General features: G+C 36.6%; 2 protein-coding genes across 2 annotated transcripts; one reads left to right on the plus strand and one right to left on the minus strand.

The window, feature by feature from the left end:
* Window positions 1-1,548: 1,548 nt before the first annotated feature.
* LOC103947011 (ABC transporter D family member 1) lies at window positions 1,549-15,643 on the minus strand. The gene is made up of 25 exons (XM_009357843.2): window positions 15,223-15,643; window positions 14,515-14,794; window positions 12,349-12,573; window positions 11,511-11,708; window positions 10,907-11,361; window positions 10,571-10,697; window positions 10,410-10,488; window positions 9,171-9,409; window positions 8,704-9,008; window positions 8,499-8,607; window positions 8,218-8,364; window positions 7,413-7,512; window positions 7,019-7,127; window positions 6,390-6,480; window positions 5,995-6,119; window positions 5,705-5,854; window positions 5,541-5,613; window positions 4,990-5,170; window positions 4,707-4,865; window positions 3,385-3,561; window positions 3,054-3,290; window positions 2,690-2,853; window positions 2,540-2,592; window positions 2,347-2,425; window positions 1,549-2,106 (listed from the first exon to the last, which is right to left on the minus strand). The coding sequence occupies exons 1-25, from the start codon at window positions 15,282-15,284 to the stop codon at window positions 2,020-2,022; spliced, it is 4,011 nt and encodes a 1,336-aa protein (XP_009356118.2). The 5' UTR covers window positions 15,285-15,643; the 3' UTR covers window positions 1,549-2,019.
* A 2,256-nt stretch (window positions 15,644-17,899) lies between these two features.
* LOC103947010 (alkaline/neutral invertase E, chloroplastic) lies at window positions 17,900-23,023 on the plus strand. Its single transcript, XM_009357840.3, has 8 exons — window positions 17,900-18,120; window positions 18,346-18,398; window positions 18,578-19,397; window positions 20,008-20,173; window positions 20,276-20,487; window positions 21,423-21,916; window positions 21,995-22,043; window positions 22,318-23,023. The coding sequence occupies exons 3-8, from the start codon at window positions 18,687-18,689 to the stop codon at window positions 22,642-22,644; spliced, it is 1,959 nt and encodes a 652-aa protein (XP_009356115.2). The 5' UTR covers window positions 17,900-18,120; window positions 18,346-18,398; window positions 18,578-18,686; the 3' UTR covers window positions 22,645-23,023.
* Window positions 23,024-23,058: the final 35 nt, after the last annotated feature.

Here is a 23,058-nt window from a genome sequence, read left to right on the forward strand (position 1 = left end):
CCTGAATTGGTATCTAAAATTGAGCAAAACCCCTAATTTAACAAATTGAGCAAACCAAAATCCCAAAATTGATCCGCCATAAAATTGAGCAAACCAAACCCTAATTCATAAATTATCAATCCAACAATGAATATTTCAAGATTACCAATGATCAAGTCACAACCGTTACATTAAATTACCAATGGGCCGTTTTGGGGCCCCTGATTATATATTTATGGACCCGTCACGTCCTGTTTCAACTCTACCAAATTTGGACCCACCTCGAACCACCATTACCCTCTCCTTCCCGCTGGTTTAGGTTCCGTTTTGCCCACTCCTAATTTGAATCAGAAACTTAGTTGGTTAAAAGAGAATGATGTAATGAGGCAAACAATCGAAGAATTGAACCTAACCAAATTTTAGATTGTGTAAAGTTAGGTTGAGTATTACCCCTACTTCATCAATTCATCAACACGATTTATAACTCATGTCCTAACATATTAAATTTACAGAAGATGTTAGGGAAATCTTGGTTTTAGATCATATTTTGTAGACCACGAATGTGACAGTTGATGGTTGGATACTATTTTTTAATAATTTAAACAAGAAATCAAATCATTAATCGTCACATCATGTGATTTACAAAATACGATTCAAGTGTACGATCTCTCTAGCATCACCCTAAATTTACGTACATGCATATTGTGCACGTGCCCAATTCATCATCTCCATAGAGAAAAGGGAAATGATAATTATGGGACATTTATTTTTAGGATGTTTGCAACATGGCCTACAAGTTGCGAGATACGTATCCAGATCCAGGTCCATATTACTCTCTAGTTTTCAGTTTTTGAGAAACCTACAGGTAAGGAGATATCTTCTTAAATTTGAAGTCACATTAACTCCTACAACCCTTTGCCTTACAAGGTAGGCTACCGCTTAGGCGACAAGTCTACTGTTTTATGTTTATCACCGAATTACTAAGGACTTGATTGTCGAAAATTTCTTGGCAGATCCACACCGTTGCATCCACTGGCAAAGCTACAGAGGAGCATGGAGGGTCCGCTCATCAGAAATCATATTGTTGGGCTTCAATTACCAACGAAAAGAAACTTCATAAATAAAACCCCTAAGAAGCAGGTTTTGAAATTTCTTTGATGCGGTTGATATTTCAGTGAATATCAAAAAAATCAAAGAAAGGTATGAAAAAAATAAAGGCCCCGGGGGGTGGGGGGTGGTGGAGGAATCTAAACTTCACCCTATAATTTTGTCGATATTTTCCCATATCGATTAATATCACCATTTGACATTTGCTGAAGTTTCATTTTAAATTTTCACATTTTTTAACAAATTTTCATCAAAGACCACTGATATCGATACATCCATCGTTATTTCCACAAATTGCACATCGATATTTCCATTATTGCCAATATTATAAACAATGATAGTTACTAGTATTGCCTTCCCCAACTCCCCAAGGAGAAATTCAGAATTCGTTAAACAATGCAAGAGAAATTGTCAAATGAACCCTTCATACAAGAAGCAAAGGACACGGTGAAACACTAATCGTGGAGGAATAACACATTTTCTTTTTCTTCTATATGGAGGCTCATCAATATGATTAAATTATGAATTCTTACAACCCAAACTTTGGGAAAATTGGTGGAAACTCTACACATTAAATTTCTTTCACCTACACAGATTACTACACCCTTGTATGCTCCAATCTTATTGTCCGCATTTCGACAGTAACGCCCCAAAAAAACGAAGAAATCGGCTTTTCGTTCAGGCTATCTGTCACGTACGAGCAAAGAAACACAGCTCGCTCTAAGCCAAATAAATTTCTCTGGATAGGAAAACCGGCTTTGGCTTTCCTCTAATGCTCTAAGATGTATTACAAAGGGTAGGTCTGGAAAAATAAACCATCTTACACTGTACAAAGGGTTAGATGCAGATGCAGCATGGTCAGCTCATTGTTTTTATTGAATGAAGCTCCCATTACCCTTGCGGATCAATGATTTGTGATTCTGGCATGTCGACTCATTGCTTTATAGAACGAAGTTCCCAGTTACCCTCACCATCAATTAACCGTAATTCCAGGGAATGGAACGGTATTAGAGCAGGCCGCTGAGGACACGTGAAGGCAAAAAACAATTAGTTTTGTAACTCAAGACTTACCTATGGAATCAAACTTTGAACTAACTCGCACTAATATTCGGCATAGGGGATTTCCAACAATAAAACTCGATAATATAAATACGTTAGACAAGGGGTTCTCATTTTAACCAGATGGAAGTCCTAGAAAGTTCATCTCATGTACACCAAAATGCAGAACAGTATACATCTACATGTTATAGCAGTACTTACTTGTGATGAGGTAACAACTGTGATATTCATGTCTTTTGCAAGCCGGTAAAGTTGTTCTTCAACATCAACGCTCGTAGCACTGCCATTAGTTAAAGAAATGGAAAAGAAAAAGGGAAATAAAGAGAAAATATTAGATAACTGACAGATGTGTCTTTAGAGTGAAAAGAAGAGGATGGGGAGCTAAGTCACATACTTGGTGCATTCATCAAGGATGGCAAATTTAGGCTTGTGGAAAAATAAGCGTGCCTTGAAAACATAAAGTATCCGGTCAGACATCAAAGAAATTCTTGAAAGAAAATAAAAAGATTGCTGCTCAAGGAGTTAACTTTTTATATTGTCATACCATGCCCAATCTCTGCTGTTCACCAAGAGAGAGAGTGTCCTCCCAATTCAGATTCGCATCCCAACCACCTTCCTCCCTTTCCAAAAGATAACTCAATCGAACATTCTCCAGAATAGTTCTCAAACGCATGTCTAGAATATTGGTGTTGTCAGAGATTTCTTCACCTGAATTAGAACAATTAAAATCTTCAAAACCTGATTGTGGTGATATAATTTTTCCTAGGTAATAGTTAGAGCACTTCAATCTCATAAACTTCAATCTCATAATCCTAAATGAAATATATGATCAATATTAAACCACATTTATATAAGAGAGAACGGAAATTAATAGGCATAACAAATGCTACTAATACAAAAGAATTTACCTTCTTGATACAACTTCAATGCCCTTAACTCAGCCTCATCACAAGAAAGAGGATATATAATTTGATCCCTCAGTGTTCCCAAACATGTATATGGTCGCTGAGGAACATAAAACACTCCACAACCAGAGCCAATGTCTTCCGTAATATGTTGTGACGGTTGAGTGATTCTTCCACTCGTGATGGGCCAAAGACCTCTAAGGACTCTAAAGACAGAACTTTTTCCACTCCCATTTGGACCTTTTAAGAATTGTGTGCTTCTCAGTCACAGATTTCCACAGCAAATTTAAGAAATGGTAATATGTGAGAAAAGAAAACAGCATTAAACACTAACCAGTAACAAGCAAGCTTTTCCCAGGTACTATATCACATGTTAACTTCCTGGCCAATATTTTCTGTGATGGGGTGATAATATTGACTTCAGAAAAGGTAATGGCATCTTCAGAATGAAAATCTCTCGCCTTAGATGGTGACAGAGTAACAGTTTTGGAAGCCCCAGAATAGCCAACAACTATGTTTGCATGAATGAAGAAATGTCAGAAAATTCAATATAAAAATAGCTAAATCAGGTTTATTCTAATATATTTATACAATAATAAAAGAATATTCATTCTGCAATTTAAATACACAACAAGCATATATTAACTAATAGAAAAAAGGCTTGACATGTCACAAATTGCAACCGGGAAAAAACAAATTAAACAAAGGCACTGATGCACAATTCATCTATGCCAATGTATGATCTTTATACTTTCTTGAAAAATATCATTTCGGTCATTTGTCCATATGTTTCAGTCACGGAAGCCACCATCACCCAAGGCACTAAGTTGTAAGTAGCATATCTTGTTTGATCAGTATACTTTTCTAGTAATTGAAAGTTTTTCTCAGCTCTAAAACACCAATACGATAAGTTCTCTCTATCCCTACAAAATGCTGACTATATGTCAATGCCCTGATACACTTGTTTTATCTGCAAGACTGTCATTTTACAATATGCTTTGTCCCATAGAAGCCAGCCACCATCACATAACAGGTAACTAATTGGAATGTCAAAATTGAAAGAAAAAAAAGTATACACTGAGGCACAATTGGAGGGGTGGGGGTAGCAGTAGCACTACGCCCTTTTTTTTGTTGGCACACAGATTAAACCAATGCATCTGCCATATCGGTCGAATTACATTGTGGGTCAAACTATGTAGGTCTAATTATCATTAGGATCCATAATTCCATGGGGCAAGAACAGGCCTAGGAGTAAGTTTCTCCATTACGATCTGGATCATAGGTTCTAAATGGAAACAAACCTCTCACTAAGCAGGATTAAGGATGCCCACATATGAACCTTCCCAGACCCCAAAATGTTGGGAGACACAAGTAGCAGATCACCTTTTTTTTTATCCATGGTATTCACATCTACAGAGAGACGCATGAAATGGATCTTAACTGCTACCCTCAACAAACGGTTACCATCTGACTAAGTAACAAAGCCTTAAGATAACCTCTCTCAATGGCAAAAAATAAAAATAAAAATAAAAAGGAAAAGCTATACCATTAGTAATTTGAATTCATAAACGTGGTTGTCAATGAGTGAGGAAGATGAAAATCAATAGGGAAATTATGCAACTGTGACATGATTGTCCAGGAACGTAGAAAATGTACCAGATTGTGCAACATCTAGGAGCTCTTCAAGCTCAAAAATTCTGTTGATGCCACCAGAAAGTTCAACGAACTTTCTATGCAATTCCAGAATGTCGCCAAAAGCTAAAAAGCTTTGAGATACAACAGATGCTAAGAAACGCAATGCATGTGCCAGTTCACCTGAAAGTGTTATAACATGTGAGAGAGAGAGAGAGAGAGAGAGAGAGAGAGAGAGAGAGAGAGAGAGAGAGAGAGAGAGAAATTATAGTAATTGCATCTCTCCAATAATCATAAATAAACCCACCTTGAGTGGATATTAATGCTCGATCTCCCTTGTGTTCCATGGCATATAACAAGCTCAACCCCCATGTCACATTATGTGGGAGCTGTTTTGTGGTAAAATCATCAAGAACACCAAACAACCACTTCTTCTTCAAAAGAGAGGAGGAGTGATCAAGAAGCTCCTTGAACTTAGATTCAACCATCTGTTGAGTAATATAAATGCGAATCCATTAGATTAATTAATATACATAAAACATAAGTGAGCACTCAAAACACAGACGTTGCACTATTCTGTTCAAATTTATTTCTGAACTTGCATTAATTTCAGATTTTGGTAATCAATATAATTGAAGCAGAGATGAAACAATTCCTACATATTGTCATTTGAAAGAAAATAGGCATTTGATTCATTTTTCTTTCCTTCATTTTTTTTTTTTTCCTTTCGACTCAGATAAAGGAAAAGTATATACAATAATGAAGGATACCAAAGCACACATTATGAAGATAGTATGGCTTGCACCATTTCACTTTAAATATGATTTGGACCAAGAAAGAGGATTTCAGAAGGCTTACAGCTTTTTCTCTAGAACCACCTCCAAAGAAAGCAACAGACTCGGCATGAGCACGCAATCTTTCATGCATAAACCTAATTCAAGAAAGATATCATATTTGAGATTTGTATTTACAGCAATGACTCAGCATCAGCAATACGGGAATCACTCAGAAACTAAAGTTACCTAAATGTTCCTTCAAGCTGTTGTTCTTGACTCACCAAATCACCAAATTCGGGGGTAACAGCCCTCAAAAAACCTAGACCTAGTAACATATAAGCATATAATATAGCAACTCCCCTCCGCCCCGTCAAAAGCTTCATTCTCCAGGTGAACCTTATAATACCAGCAGCACACAAGGGTAAGAACCAATGATAGAAGAAGCTAATCCAACTTTCAGAAACTTCAATAAAGGATAATATAAGAAACTGAGCCTTGTACAATTTTTAACATGGCTTAAAGAGCTCAGAGCGCACCAGAGAATGTCCACAGATGGCTTTACCATTCCTGTAACCAGTCCCGACAAGTCAGAGGTTAACTTTTCTAGGTCCTGAGTAATTCTCTGATCTGCATCTATCTTCTTGCTTGACATGTGGAAGACCTACAGTACATGTATTGACAGGAATCGAATACCATTCTCATATTATTGGCTAAACAGCTTTAAAATACATAAAAATTGCTGCCAACTGAACAAAATAATATGATCATGTTAAAAAATTTAAGGCTGCTAGACAACTTCAACCAACAGTTTGACAAAATTCCCAAACAATAAAACAAAAGAAAACAATAGAAGAACTAAATGAACATAAAAAATAAAAAAAAGACCTCCAAGAAAATTAAAAACCTGATCAAATACTTTTGGTAAGGCTACCTTGTAAAATGCATTATTTCTCAAGTAGTTCTTGAGTAAATGTTGAGTTAAACGGATCCTCCACCCAAGAGCCAGCCTGGCTGTCAAGTGCCTATGCAACAAAAACACAATTCGCAGTACCATAAGACCATTGTCATTTAGTTCCTTCATTAAAAAAGATTTAAACATGCACATACAAAAAACATCAGCTAAGAGAACCCTCAGGTTGTGGCATACATGAAGTCTTGTAATTAGACCCCTTTCAAGGATCATCCCTACAAATGATAAGCCAGATCGGATTGGTGAGTCCAATATGGCTGACCATGTGAAGGGGTGCTAATAACCTAGATGACTACATACAGAATGGGCCCAACAATGTTTTCCTTCCTTTCCTAGATAGAGGTTCCCTCTCTAGAATTTTTTTTCTACAGAAATATGAACACAAAAGAAAAAAATATTGTTCGGCTTCAACATCTACACTAAAGTAATACAAAAGGTGAATTACTTAATCCAATAAGCTCAAAAACTATAAATAACTTAACACAAATTTATGTTCAGATAAGCTGAAAACATCAGAACACAAGAAACAAAAATTCAGACAAATCTATGTGGTTAAGAAAGTTTTACATTCTATTGAGTACTAAAATTACCTTAAAGAAGGTGCAATGAAGGACGACGCAGCACTCTGCAGCACACTAACGCCAATTAGACGAATAAAGGCTGCCTTATCCTGCTCTAAAACAAATTTCACAGTGGTTCCTGCATAGAATAACCACACACATTGGCCATGGAACAGAGAAGTTACAGGATAGAGTTCGGGTTTGGTGCTCACTTGGGGCTTCTGTTTTGTTTTGTTTTAGCATTATCTAGCATTTGTATAACTGCTCTGATATTAATTACTATGTGGTAGCCATGCTTGCAATTTGTGTTTCAGCAGTAGTAAATTAAGCAGATAAATATCATGTTTACTCACATAAATAACTTAAAATTAAATTAGCCACAAGTTACTCAAATATTGTGTTCTTACTGAGGGAAGAAAAATACCATTTAATGAAGCAATACGATCTGAAATCCATGTTCTCGATACCACGAGAAGAGCAACTGCAAGCAGTTGTGCTCCTTGTTTATCAAGGACTGTGGGGATCTGGACAACAAATGGTGCAGAGTTCAATAAATAAATATAGCTTCAGGATCTTAAAGCATGGTCAGGAAATAGCATCATATAAGTAAGATATGATGGACAAAGGAAAAAGCAGTGTCCACATCAAGAATGTATCGGTAAAAAGTGATACCTAACAAACAACCATCAAAGATACAATAAAACAGGACAAAATACTTTTAAAAGTTATGATTCCAGATCTGATGTCCCCTCAGTGTCCCCTATTTTGATTTCATGCCACATGTCCACCTATTTAACTATAACTTGTTAACCTTCCATAAATTTAGAAAAATAAAAACTACAAAAGAGAGAAAATAACCTAGCAGCTACCACCACAATCGCCCACCAACCCCCCCGACATCCACCCACTGCAATCACCCACACCACCGGAGGCAACTCCCTCCTCTACCTGCCGCCAGCCAATGTGAGGGCCCCAACAGGGGGAACCAAAAAGGGAGGGGACAAAGGATACTTGCATATAGTTAAAGAAGTACAAGAGACAGAAACTATGTAAAGTCCTATACCCTAAGAGAACACATTGACAATTTTCATTTCACAATCCTTATATGAAGATATATAGAATTTTAATATGATTGAGAGGATTTAAAGGTCACTTTATTGGCCAACAGAAGAACTTTCACATAACAGCCATCTGTAACATGATTAAAAGTAACAGGTATAAAAACTCACCAGTACTTTGAACATGGCTGCTACTCTCACCGGCAAAGCTCGAGGTGCCCCTTGGAGCTGTGGAACAAATGGAAGTATACCAAACTGATCCTCAGGAGGAGACACTGCTATCACCTCACCAATATAAGAATTTGAGATTGTGGAATCCTGGAATTGAATTAAGAAACAGAATTGTTAAACAGCTGGGTAAATAAAAGGCACTATATCTAAAACTAACATAAAATTAATAAAAGTCAAATACTAAGAAAGAAAAATAAATAAATATATAAAAAAACTCAGACCTTTTTAGGTGTGGTGAATGCACGTTGAACTGTCATTGCATCACTCTGCCTGTTTGACTCAGACAACATCATATTTCTCCCACCTTCATTAAGGAGAGGAGAATCCTCCCTGAAATAGTATGGGAAAATTTTAGTAAACAATTATCTAATATTTTCAAAATTAGCAGACAAAAATAGTGCAAAATAACAAAACTTGCAGTCCAACCTTTTGACCTGAACACTCCAACCACCTTCACCATCCAAGGACAACACCACATCATGAAATGCAACAAGTGCTGGACGGTGGGAGATAGTAATGCATGATGTTCCCATTGCTCGAACTTTAGCACAAAAACGTTCCTCCATGTCAGTTGTGACAGCACTAGTGCACTCATCAAGAATTGCAAATTTAGGCTTGTGATAGAAAAGTCTAGCCATCCCCAATCTTTGTTGCTCCCCAAGAGATAATTCATCACCCCAATTTATCTCTTTCTCAGGTGGATACCGGTCTAATAAATACTCAAGGTCAACCTTCAAAACAGAACACACAAATTCCTTCCAATAATTATGACAACGTATAAAGTTTCAATAAAACCACCAGCATATATAATGAAATGACGAGGAAAAATAAAACCATAGCACACAGATATACATAATGAAATGATGAGGAAAAGGATAAAAAGGGAAAATCACATTTCTCAATAACTCCACCATTCCACTGCGTGTGAGTGGTTCAACCTCTTGATCCGAAGTAAGAGGATAAATCAACTGATCCCGTAGTGTTCCAACAGCTGTGTATGGTCTTTGTGGTACATAGAAAATTTCTTTATTGAGATCAGTTCCAACACCGGGTTTCACAATATGGCCAGATACCAAAGGCCAGAGCCCTCCTAGAACTCGGAAAAGTGAGCTCTTCCCACTACCGTTTGGACCTTCAAGAAGATTTCGATATAAGTTCAATGTATTTCCAACACACACAAAATAATCAGTTCAACATGCCAAAATCAGCAGGTACTTTGATGGGCACACACACACTCACCCATCCATCTTAAGTAAAGCATGTAAGAATCAGCAGATACTATTTTTTTAGTCGAAGAATCAGCAAATACTTTGACACACGTGCACAATAGGTCTTGAAGTACTATTTCTGCACTCCCCCTTGACCAAAATCCACACAAATTAGGATTACTCGTTAATGGTTGATCACGATGCATGTTTGACATATTCACTTTCTGCAAAAAGAAGATATGGTCCTAGAGAGGAACTTCAAGAGGGGATATGCACTTTATGCATACCTAATCGAGTGACTGTAGAAGGATGTGAACAAGCTCAAAATGAGGGACATGGAAAATGGTGCCCTTAACTAGTGCCTACTTGTGGAAGGAGACCAAATTTGAACTCAAACCAATTTTCTAATCCAGTAATCTGTAATTACTTACTGTTAGCTCTCTTAATTGAAGGGAGACACTTATATCCCCACAAACAGAGACATTAGCATTGGACTCAAAGACTCCTAATTATATTTTTCATAACTAGAACCAAACATACTGATATATTGGCAGCAATTTGAGTACTGAAGTTCCACCTGAGGTCCGTTATCCCAATCGTAGTTTTATTACAAGCCCCACCCCACACTCAGTTAAACAATACAATTTAGCTCAAAGATACTCTTCAAAACGACCTACTAGACAAGACCCATCATACCTATTATAGTAAAAATCAATGTTTCAAAGTGGAGAGGCTGCCAAACTCTATACAAAAACAATATCACGTAAAACTGATATTTTATTTTCCACTTAATAATGCAATTGAATAGATGGTGGCAAGAAACACAAAAGATACAAATGAAATGACAGCAAAGAGACACAGGAGACAAGTACAAATAGAACGAAGTTGCACCACATGAAAATAACTTTGAGGGACAGTGCTTACCTGTAATCAAAAGATTAGATCCTGATTCGACCCTAAGTGACAAATTATCCACCAAAACATTACCCGTGGGTGTAACAACCTGGACAACACATTCAATATCAAACCATATAATGCCCAAAAATGGTACAACCAATGTAGAAAACTCAGGAAGTTGTACACACCTTGACACCAGAAAATTCAATGTAATCAGCTTCACTAAAGCAATTTCTGGTCCCGGAAGATTTACTATTAGCCACACTGAGCTCTTTTGATATGGCCAATAATTCATGAATGCGATCGGCGTAACCACTGTACAACAAGGAAAAAGGAGTCAAATTTGAAACATTTGGGCACAGGACATGCTTTGTGACCATATATACCATAGAAGACCCCGTTGAGTGAAATCTCAGATTTATAAGAAAATAAAATGCAATATATCCTATAAATAGAAAGAGTTCCATTATGGAAACTCCAATAGTTACCAGAGACAATTTCCTATTTCCAATATACCCAATTACCTGAGCCGATTTAGCTTCCTTGAACTTATCGAAAGAGTTCCCAGAGACTGAAATAGTGAAATTATGACGCTAGTATGGTATCTTAAATTGCTTAACATCTCTGCACGACCTAAAGTTGAAGTGTCAGGCCTCAGATGTCCCGAAAAGAAAGGCTCAATAATCAGTATAACAGCAACTGTAGCACCAAGATACTTCAATAGAAAGTCTTGAATCATGCCAAACCACCAATGGTCATGAAGGACAACACGCATATGCCTAATCAGTGTCTCAAACTTCTTCTTAATATGAGATTCTTCTCTATTCTCCCCACCATAAAATGCCACGCTTTCTGCATGGGTCCTTAATCGAGAATGAAGCTGCCGGTACTCCCCTTCCAATTGTTGTTCTTTGGACATTAGTTTCCCAAAAGCAGGAGAAAAATTTCTTATCATGGCCCCTGCCCCTAATACATATGCCTGAAAGGTAGCACAACAGGTTCAGCTGGCAAACTATAAAAGTACTATTTACTATATTAAATTGCAAGTTATGAGAAGGTGATCAGATTGTATCAAGATTCAAGACATCTAATATAAATACCCCTTGAATCAGTGCAATAGATAATTACCAATATCCAGAATACATATTTAGGACTGGCATAAGAGCACAACCGCCAAGTATAAAGTACACCATCAGTAACAGCTGTCAAATCATCCTGCACGATTTCACTCAACTCTGAACAGAACTTTGGCACATCACTTGCAATTCGCTGTTCAGGATTTGTTATTCGACCATCGACATGAGACATTTTGTAGTATGCGATATTCTGTGATTCAAACAAAAATTAAAACACAACAAAAGAAATCACAATACAAGGAGAAGGCCAAAAAAAATATAATGCATATAAAGAAAGGTTGATATTCTTGGTCAGCTTAGGGTGAGCGACATACAAATTAGAGGAAATTTGCATATTTTTTTATGAAACATGAATGCCATATCTGTTTTGGCTACAACTAAAGATTGTTGACCATTTTATTCCAAATGAAGATCAAAAGTAATAGCAAACAAACTCGCATGAAAAATTAATATAAGACCATTACAAAAAAATGGCACCAGTAAAATAAAATATAACAACGTTAAAAGAAACTATATTCACTATAATAAGATTCACGTTGCTTGGGTGCCTCAATCTTGATAACTTCTTTACATTTCTTCTGTTTCTCAATGTATCCACACCAGTATAACAAAATACAACCAATGTTACTCATAATCTTATTCAATCAGACATGAAAATGATATGGTTACCATATTCATCGAGTATAAAGATGTGAAGCTATTCGAAAGGAAATACAGAGAAGCAGCTCAAGGTGAAAGGAAGATTAACCCGCAATATATTATCAAGTAATAAAAATTATAATAACAAGAAAAAACATATTCCAATATCATTCAATAGTAAAAATAAATACCTCAAAATAATGGGAATGGATAAGGTTTGTCAATATTTTTCTGAATCGCAGACTTAAGGTTCCGGTGATGTACTTTGAAGTAGAATGCATCGTTGATACAAGAAAACATAATAAAATATTTTCAGAAATCAACCGGAAAAATAATGGCATGCGTCGAAGGAAAGCTGCACGGAATAGAAATCCTTGGACTTTTGCTAGTCTGTTGCTCAAAGCAGTTCGCAACACCTGCAAGCAATACGAGTGGTGAGATAATCACAGAAAATCCAAATTGATAAGACTGACCCAATCCGTGCTCCAAATTAAAGGTATTTCATAAAAGGAAATCGAAATTTAGCTTACACTGCATTAAAGATCTCATTTATTGACATCTCGTCTAAGATTCACAAACATATTAAACCCTTCTTTTAAATTTCTAATGATCGTCCTCCAACTACACTTGCTTTTAATGGTGATAACACAGTAAAATTCTTCAAGGTGAGACTCCTAGAAGCCTTAGTGTGATTCTAAAGATTCTTTATAATCTTCAACATTTTTCTACTGCGACAACACCCAACCCAACTACAAAGCCAATTCAACATAACTATCCTATTTTACAAATATTAACACAACCACCATTAATTTTCTTTTCATAGGTCACAACAACTTTATTTAAGAAAGAAAAAGTTACAAAAAACTGGGAAGGAGAAGTACATAAAAAGAAGCAGAACAATCAAGGTAAATAAAATTACAAACTAGAAAAGATTCCCTTAATAACTTTTATACCCTATTCTCATTGATTCTTATATTACTTTCAAACTAAGCCATCCCAAAGGATTCCAAAACGGTGCAACACCACACCGCAACAGCGTTGTTCTCCATGCCAAACAAAAAAGCTTTCATTGAGTGGAGACTAGAGTTAGCATCTTACAAGAGTCACCCAATCCAAACCAACAATTACAATTAACCAATTCCAAATTTAAGGCACGGAAGAGCAATCCAAGAAAAGAGGTCAGAATATTTGCCCACGGCAGTTTACAAAAAAGGTTGCTCGGCAACCCCAACTTGAACTTTCAGCAGCCTGAGGTAGGACACTTTGGGCTGTCACCAACAAGGATATCAAAAGGGTCGTACAAGAAAGCACCTCAGATCCCTGAACACCCAAACTCTCATGTCCCCATGAGAGGGAAGCAAAGAGATATTACTAATAGTCTAATACAAACAATAGGTAAAAAAAATTCATCCAACTCCCTAGCATTAAGATTTCTCCTAAAGATCAGATTTCAAGAAACAAAAGCTTGAAGGGAGAATCAACGAAGAAATGTGGCATTATAGTTCAAACAGGATCTGTTGATGTTTAGATACAGTTGATTAGATGATTCACCTAACCAACTGTTCTCTCGAAAGAAAAACTTAGTTTAGTTACTCCTCATCCCTTGCTCCTCAAAAATTTATTATATCCGTCTCAATCCATGCCACCCAAAGATTGCTAACACAGCATATCTCCCTAACAACATACCCCCTTTTTTTCACCAAATAACTTATCGTTTAGAAGCATTGTCTTTATTTTATACCCACACAAAGAAGGCAGTCTCCTACGAACCATATAAGAAGTATTCACCCTCCCGTGAGATATAGTCCAGAGCTCAAGTGTAAGATGGCCTTGATGCACGCTGGCATCAAATGCTCAAGAGGAATGTGGCATCAAATACTCAGGTGTTTACCCGTAATTGGTGCTATTCAGAGGCCATCTAAGTGAGGGTGCATCAAATACTCAAGTGTTTACCCGAAACAGCACCAATTTGATAACTAACAATGTAATCTATCAAAGGTTCAAATGCCAATAGTAAGTTAAAAACTTAAAAGTTTGTTGGAGCCACAGTACAAATAAAAATTGTCGACTAGGTAACACACTCGTTAATAGAATAAGTGAAGTAAAAATGTGGAAATGGGGTTGACTTATGAACTTTTTATGAACAGAAACTCAATCGGTGCTTTTCTTCTGTCCACACAGAATTTCCTTCCCAGAGGGGGGTATTTGAAGCTCGTCGAAGGTTTTTGTATAGTCATAATTTAGACTAATGGACATTAACTCACAACCAAAAACAGAAAACAGTAACAGTAAGTCAAAAGTATACGACAAAGTAAATCAAGCTTTTTACATATGACGTGTACAGACCAAAGGCTTACCACTATGGAGAGTAAAGATAAAAGATCCCTCACACCCATTTGACCCATATCAGACAAGAGAATTGCAGCAAGGACTTGAAGCGACTTCAATCCCCCTTTCTTACGCAGAGATTTCTTTAACTTGTGATCACCCAACATGGCCCTCTCCGTTGTCTCTTCACTATCATCAAGCCCATTGTATTGACCATGAAAACCATGCTTTTTATGGTTTAATCGCGATTGAACATATGCAGCCGTTCCACCAGCAACTACGATACCAGTGGCAAGTAGTAAAGTTTTCCTGCGCACAATAGCATTGGCACAATGCCATATCACCTTTAGCATATTTTCCTCTAATCATCCAACATTAATGCTAAAATAATTTATGCCAATAGGAACCAGAAAACGAAGAACAATAACAAGAGTTGCAAGAATAAATGATAATATTCAAAACTTCTAATCCGGTACTAAATTCGAGCAAGAAATCAACGTCTAAAACATCAAATTAAGACAGAAATCTCACAATAAATCCGATCAATCAACACCCAGATACCAATTAATCAAAGGATCAAAAACCAATTAAAATTAACGCAGAAATGAAGACTGCCCAAATCATTAAATAGTAACAAGCTGATGAAATTGTGAAAATCCAGTGAGAATGTTAACCAAGACTCGGTTAACACTGAAAAGCTTCAACACAGATTGATTGATTGATTGATTAAATAATACCTCCTCGACGCCATGAAATTGCGGCCATGCTCAGTCAATTGCAGCAGCTGAAGCGACGGCATAGCTGAACCAGTGAAGAATTATTGAATTGGAAGCAATAGCAACAACTGGGCCGGCGGGCGGGCGGGCGGGCGTTCAGCTTCTTCTTCCTGTTATTCTGCTCTGCTTCGACCTCTTCGACTCCCAAGCTCCATCCAAATCCAAATGGACCGACACGTGAAAATCGAACAATTGAAAAAAATTGGGAAATTGACCCGCACCGTGTGATGTCAGAAACTCTTTTCAACCGTATTGTTAAGTGAGAAATGCTGAGAAAAAATGGCTCTGGAAACTGTCAATGAATTCTACCGTATTTAATGTTTTTGGCACAATTTTCTGTGTCTGCGACATAAATTATTGTAAAAAAATATATAAAATGTTTATAAAGAGTCTTACTTTAAAAAACACCTCCTTGTTATTTTTCACCTAACTATGACTTATGATGATCAAGGATGATTCATGAACCCTAGGAAAAGGATATAGGGAGATGAGTAAAATGTACCCGTGAATTGTGCAAGTGCCACCTTCCGTGGCTAATTGGCTATTACCTTTCTTTGCGTGACAGTTTTGAGTTTTGACAACACATTTTCCAAGTACCGATGGAAACATGAGACCCACTTTATGTGCATTATTGTGAATTTTACAATAGCAAACTACCAAAATTCTCTTTACTCACATTGTACTTAATGGTTAGGTTACCTTAATCTGTTGCCATTTTTGTGTGTGCTGCTTAGACATTTTCCAAAAAGATGTTAAAATGTTCAAAGACGAATTTTGTTATTGTTTTTTGTTTTAAAGACGAATTTTGAGGTGAAGCTAGTGAATAATCTCGGATTCACGAAGTAAGAGGAAGTGGGTTTTGTGGGCCATGATTTCCAAGGTCGGAATACAAATGCCTCAAAGGCCCGGTTATGGACTCATCAGCTTCCATCCTGGAGCTACATAGACGAATTAGTAATGTCACCATCATCCTGTTTTGGAACAATGGCGCGAAGTCCGTCAACTTCACTAAAATTGACCATACTTGCTTCGCAATATATGAAAACTTGATTCACTAAGATTGATAATACTCGTGTGTGTCTTTGAGTCAAGCCCAAACAACTATTAATTAGGCACGAGACTTAAATTAATGAAATATCAACGTAGACAGGCCTACTTGCTCACTTGTTTAACGAGTCCAATGAATAGGCCATCAATATGAAATGCTACAATTTGCAACACTAACAACCCACTGTTGTCTCAATAAACAAGTAATGGATTCCCAAGATTGCAAAAATTACCATTTTACCCCTTATTGTACATCTGATTTACTTCTCGTAAATTTTTCGTTCTACGTTTGATTTACATCTCGTTTGCGCTCACGTGTTCGTAAGGACACGTACTGCGCAAAGGGACAAAGAGTGATAAGGACTCAAATGTCCACAAAGGATTTTCACTTAGGCCGTTAGGGGAATTTTCGAAATTTCTCAATGTTAGGGAATAAAATACAATCAAATTCAGGACGGATGTCACATTTTTATTCGTCATCTTCATTGGAGATGCTCTTAGTAATTAGTAATATTCACTCTTTAAACCTGTAAACTATTGTCAATTTTAAACATCAACTCATATTTCAACTAATTACTCATATTTTAGACTGCATAAAAAATGTAAAGTAATGCACATAATGTGAGTACACAACTAAATAGGACAACCCTCCTACCAAACAACTAGCTTAGAGCAAGATAAAGCAAACATGGTAAGATCATACCCCATAATCTTGAACTAATTAGACGTCTATTCATGCAATATGTGAATGTATCACAGTATGCTTTGAAGATCATTGTTTCCTTTTTAGGTTGGTTGGGCAGCTACATCACGATCCAAAACCAACTTTCAAATATCCAAAAGTCCTTCTACCCTTCACGGCCACCACATTTGATTCTAACCTCTCAAATATTGTCATTATCTCACTCAATCAAAACCAAACTGATCCACAAAATAGGATAAAAGTGGGTAAAGTTATTTTTTTTCATTCATTTTTAAATGACGGTGTGACATTATTTTATTATACAATCGCTAGAATTTAAAAAAAAAAAAAAGTCTGTTATTGTTACCATCACCATTTTAAAGTCATTTTTAATAAATAATTCATTCCAGTTGAAATTCATTTATTCAAATTGGCTCTAAATTACTGCAGCCATTCCCCCCACCCCGCTTCAAGTTTATCTCATACAAGATGATATTCATGATGTTTTGTGAATCATGTAGAATAGATATGTTACAAACTTAATTGGGGGAAATTTGTTTGAGCTCGTTCTAAGATGCTAATATTTTACACTCATTTTTCTGTTTTGTTGCTTGATTGTTTGTTAATTTATTAAGTTAAACGGTTAAACAAAAAGAAAAGAAAAGAAAGTACGAAATATCTAACTTTCTGTAATTGTTTGAAACTAGTCTGAAAAATAAATAATGAAAATTGACCGTACAACGAGTTAAAATTGTTTAAATAGTTGGACCAAATCATTTCTATTATTTTTATTTATTTTTTTGTATAAACAATACTAAACAAATAAAAGAGGAAATACAATCGTTAAGAAAAGCAACAGGAACATAAATAAAAGGCTGAAAAAAAAAATCGTAAAAAGGTTGAAAAAACACAGACCTCAATAAAAAATAAGAATAAAATTGAAGCAGATGAGGACAACGTAAAGAAAAGAGAAGACGAGAGGAAAAGCAAACGTACATGTGATTTCCTGCTATGATACGTTTCATGTTCCGTCGTCAAGATTAACAGATACATCAGCTGCCATTTCCAACCACCGCAGAGAAAACCCACTTCCTCAAACTCTCGGATTTTGCTTTCTGGGGGAAAGTTTGGTAAGCAATTCAATTTCATTGTGCTTTGTTCTTAATTTTTCTTGCATTTTTTGAACATTTAATTTCTGGGTTTTCGTTTTTACTTCCAAGGATTATGCCTTTTTCTTGAAGGTTTCTGTTTGCCTGAAAACTTTATTTGCAATTATGTTTTGTTTAATTTTGAGTATTTCTGTTATTGTTACTTTTTGAATTATGATTAACTTTTGATGTTGATGTGAATTGCAGATTTCTTGTTAATTTCTGTATGCTTAATTCTGAGAGTTGAAGAGTTTGAAAAGGTAGGAAAAATGAAATCCTTTTTTTTTTTTTTTTAACCTTTCTACTGTTATTATTTTCACAATGCCAGAATCCAGAATCCGCTTCCATTTTCCTTCTATTTGTTTTTACTTTTTATGTTTTATTTTTGTCTGGCATGGATGATCACTTTATTTAAACAAATTTGATTTCTCCGTTTCAGATTCCGGTGTATTACATTCGCGGTTTTCTGTTGAAGTGGAGGTCTTGAATTCACTTTGGTTGGGATTATCAGTTTCATACAGGTTTTTGGATTTACTAAGATTAAGCTGATGGGAACTTTCGAGGCAGTTGTTCAAGTTTTTTGCGGTGCTGTACCGCGCTTTTGTAGTACCGATTCATGTTTTAGCAAATGCAGTCCTGCCATTTCTTCCAAGTACCACGGAAAATGTACAAAGAGAAGAGTCTCAAGAGATATGCAAATGCAACTACTCAGTTCCGGTATGCAACAAATTCGTACAGGAAATTATCGACTTAATGGGATAAGGAGTGGTTTGTTTGGAAAGATGACAGTAGGTGATTCTTGGATTCTGAGTTGCAAGTGCGAACAAGCTGAAAGTATAAGCGGGGCAACTACAAAAGATGAGAACGGAACATGGTTTGTGGATAGTACAAAGAAATTTAACAAAATCAACAATGTGGTGAATTCGCCAAATGGTTTGGGGTTTCAAGATATTCAAGAGTTGAAACAGGAAAAGGAGGGCTTGCCACCTAATGGAACAAATGGAACAGTTAGAGATGCCTTTCACAAGACTAGCATTGATTCCCTTGAGGATGAAGCGTGGGATTTACTACGTGAATCTATGGTTTATTATTGTGGCAGTCCTGTTGGAACCATCGCTGCAAAGGATCCTACCAGTTCCAACACGTTAAATTACGATCAAGTCTTTATTCGTGATTTCATACCTTCTGGCATGGCTTTCCTATTGAAGGGGGAGTATGATATTGTTCGGAACTTTATCCTTCATACACTTCAGTTGCAGGTAATATAGTTGTCTGGTAATAAAGACCGTTCTGTTGTGACTAGAAACACTATGTGGTTGAACTTTTGTGGTGGTAGTAATTACCAGTTCTAATCCCCAGTCGTATTTGGTGCAAGTATGTATTTGAAGTTTGTTTTAGTTTCTGGAATCAAGTTTATGGGAAACTATGTTGGAGCTAACCCTGCAATGTTGTCTAGTGGGTGGAATCGTCTATTGTTTTGTACCCCTTAAGGTTCCTCCTTGTTAAAAGTTAGCTATGTTTGAAGACATAGCCATTTGCCTATTATTGCAATGATTTTAGTGTTTACTGGAAACACTATTCCCAATTAGATTTGTGAGTGGTTTCTCTTTGGCTTTTTCTTTCTAGGACGATCCTTTAATGGGAACATAAAACATAGACGGTCTGGACTACTGAATGGCATTGCAGGATGGGGCTCACGTTGTGTGTCAGTGTGAACAGCATTCCTGTATGAGGATGTTTAATTAGACATCTTATCAAATCTTACTTTTTCAGTCTTTCTTCCACTTGTTTGTTACCACCATAAGTCATGTGTAAGTTTGTTGTTTGTACTTGTTATCCTAAAAGCAAGTGTGACTTCTTACATTTCAGAGCTGGGAGAAAACAATGGATTGTCATAGTCCCGGTCAGGGTTTGATGCCTGCTAGTTTTAAAGTTCGTACTGTTCCTTTGGATGGTGATGAATCTACAACTGAAGAGGTGCTGGATCCAGACTTTGGAGAGGCAGCAATTGGTCGTGTTGCCCCGGTAGATTCTGGTAATTTATTTACGAGGTCAAATGATTAAAGCTAAAAAATTATGTTTGCTTTACCACTTCTTACATTGGTGAAGTCTTCTTCGTACTTTATGTAATTTTCAGGGTTATGGTGGATTATCTTGTTACGTGCTTATGGAAAATGCTCGGGTGATCTCTCAGTTCAGGAGAGAGTTGATGTGCAGACTGGGATTAAGATGATTCTAAGGTTATGTCTAGCTGATGGTTTTGATATGTTCCCGACATTATTGGTGACCGATGGTTCTTGTATGATAGATCGACGTATGGGAATTCATGGTCACCCTCTGGAAATTCAGGTATCATATTCTTTTATAGTTATTTATTGCAGCATAATTGAAATATGAAAATGAAGGGGGAAAAAAACTAGTCAATCAGTCTTGTTGACAGTTGATCTCTTTGAGGCACTCTTTTTCTGAGTCAGTTTGTTCTAACTTCTATATTGGAAGTTGAAAATGACTATTGTCATATTGGGAATTTGATTGGGATTAGATAATTTTGCCGTGTCTAAAAAGCAAAGTAGAGTTTGTAGTAATGGGAAATGATGGGCGAGAATTAAAAAAAAATCAAGATTGCGGAAAAAGATAATTAATCTTTTGGATATAGTGATTTTCATAATTGAGCGACTCACATAATCGAAATAACAAATAACAACTTTCCACATACCCCAGAGAGAACAACCTGGACCGATGTATGTTTTCTTCTCAGGAAGGCATTGAATTCCACAAATCAAAGCTAGTCAAATAGTGCATATTTATGGAGAAATGGAATGGTTACAGAAGGACAAATATGAAAAAGACCAACTAATCAGAAGGCTAAAAGTAAGACCAAATGTTACTAATATTCTTGGTTTAAAGTGGGTGTTGAAGTTAAGGAAACTAGAGAAAAGAAAAGTTACAGCACTGTGTAGCTTCGGGGAAAAAGGAAAAGGAAGCAGTAGAAATAAACTTCTGGTATCTGTCATATCATATCAGAGAGAAATGTTCTTGCTATTGACATATCTCCGCAATGAGGGAAAATGTATAGTCAGAGACACAGGAGGATGGCATTAACATCCAATAATACTATGTTGGAAGTGTATGTAATAATCTTGTGGAGGTTTATTCATTAAAGAAGTTGTTGTGGTGTCAGGTCTTGCAAACATTTGTAGCATGTCATTCTTTTCCCACTTAGTCCTCTCTACTCCTTGCGTGATCACAGGGATGAATCTGAGTTTATTTGTTGGTCCATGCAGGCTCTTTTCTACTCAGCATTACTTTGTGCACGAGAGATGCTTGCTCCAGAGGATGGATCAGCCGATCTTATTCGAGCACTCAACAATCGTCTGGTAGCTCTGTCATTCCATATCAGAGAGTATTATTGGGTTGATTTGAGAAAATTGAATGAAATCTACCGATACAAGACTGAAGAGTACTCATATGATGCAGTGAATAAGTTCAACATTTACCCAGATCAAATTTCTTCTTGGCTGGTGGAATGGATGCCCAATAAAGGAGGCTATCTAATTGGAAATTTGCAACCAGCTCATATGGATTTTAGATTCTTTTCTTTGGGGAACTTGTGGTCTGTAGTGAGCAGTGTTGCGACAACAGATCAGTCACATGCTATATTGGATTTGATTGAAGCCAAATGGGGAGATTTGGTGGCAGACATGCCATTTAAGATTTGTTATCCTGCTCTTGATGGTCAGGAATGGCAGATTATCACAGGGAGTGATCCTAAGAACACGTAATATGTCTGACTTGGTAATAACAAACTTTTATTCGACTTTTGGTTTTTTCTCATACATTTTTTTTGCATATGCAGGCCGTGGTCCTACCATAATGGAGGTTCCTGGCCGACTTTGTTATGGCAGGTTAGTTATTGTTGTGTTGGGTATTTCTAACAGATAGATGAACCAAGAGCCAATATATCGACTATTGAGTTGAAATACCCATTCGTGGGGCTATATAGTATATAAGGCTGTTGCTTTGACCTGATCGGACCATAACCTCCTCAGTTACACATTGAACTTCTGCTATATCACTTCAATTGTTTATCAAATTCCCATTGAATCTGAATTTCATCCAATTATTGTTACATAGATATATATACTTACAATGACGTGACATTATAAATGCATTTCACAGCTCACTGTCGCTTGCATAAAGATGGATAGACCTGAGATTGCTACAAAAGCTGTTGAGATTGCTGAGAAACGGATCTCGCGAGACAAGTGGCCAGAATATTATGATACGAAAAAAGGTAGGTTCGTTGGAAAACAAGCACGCCTGTTCCAGACCTGGTCAATTGCAGGATACCTTGTGGCAAAGCTCTTGCTCGCTGATCCAAGCAAAGCCAAGATTTTGATAACTGAAGAGGATTCTGAACTCGTGAATGCCTTCTCCTGCATGATTAGTGCTAACCCAAGAAGAAAGCGTGATCGAAAGAATTTGAAGCAGACCTACATTGTATGACTTTTGGTACAACAATTTGTTACGATTCAGCACCAAGCCGATACTTCCAGTTGTCTGCATATGGGCAAACTATTATTCTGATTTCACCAAATTATGTCGGTGATTATTTGGGAATTGGCAAAGTGGTAAGATAGCGCTTTTGCTTGTTCCATTTATATTTCAGTTTGGGTAAGCTGATATATTTTCATAAGCTTATTCATCTGCTACTAATATTTTGTTGTAAAAATTATTTACTCCCAAGTCTCGGACTCATATTTACAGTTACTCACTTGAACCATCTTGTTACGTTGTGGAATCCACCGATGGTTATTTGTAAGTATTTGTATACATCGATGTAACAAAACGGAATAATGTTCAAGAGAGTTCATTGTTTTTAGCAGATCGTTGGAACTGGCCGGAGTGGATGCTCTGGTA

Source organism: the organism of the source record quoted next, unplaced genomic scaffold, assembly GCF_019419815.1.
Source record: "Pyrus x bretschneideri cultivar Hongxiangsu unplaced genomic scaffold, Pyrus_bretschneideri_v1 Contig62, whole genome shotgun sequence".
In the NCBI taxonomy this organism is placed as follows: Eukaryota; Viridiplantae; Streptophyta; class Magnoliopsida; order Rosales; family Rosaceae; genus Pyrus; species Pyrus x bretschneideri.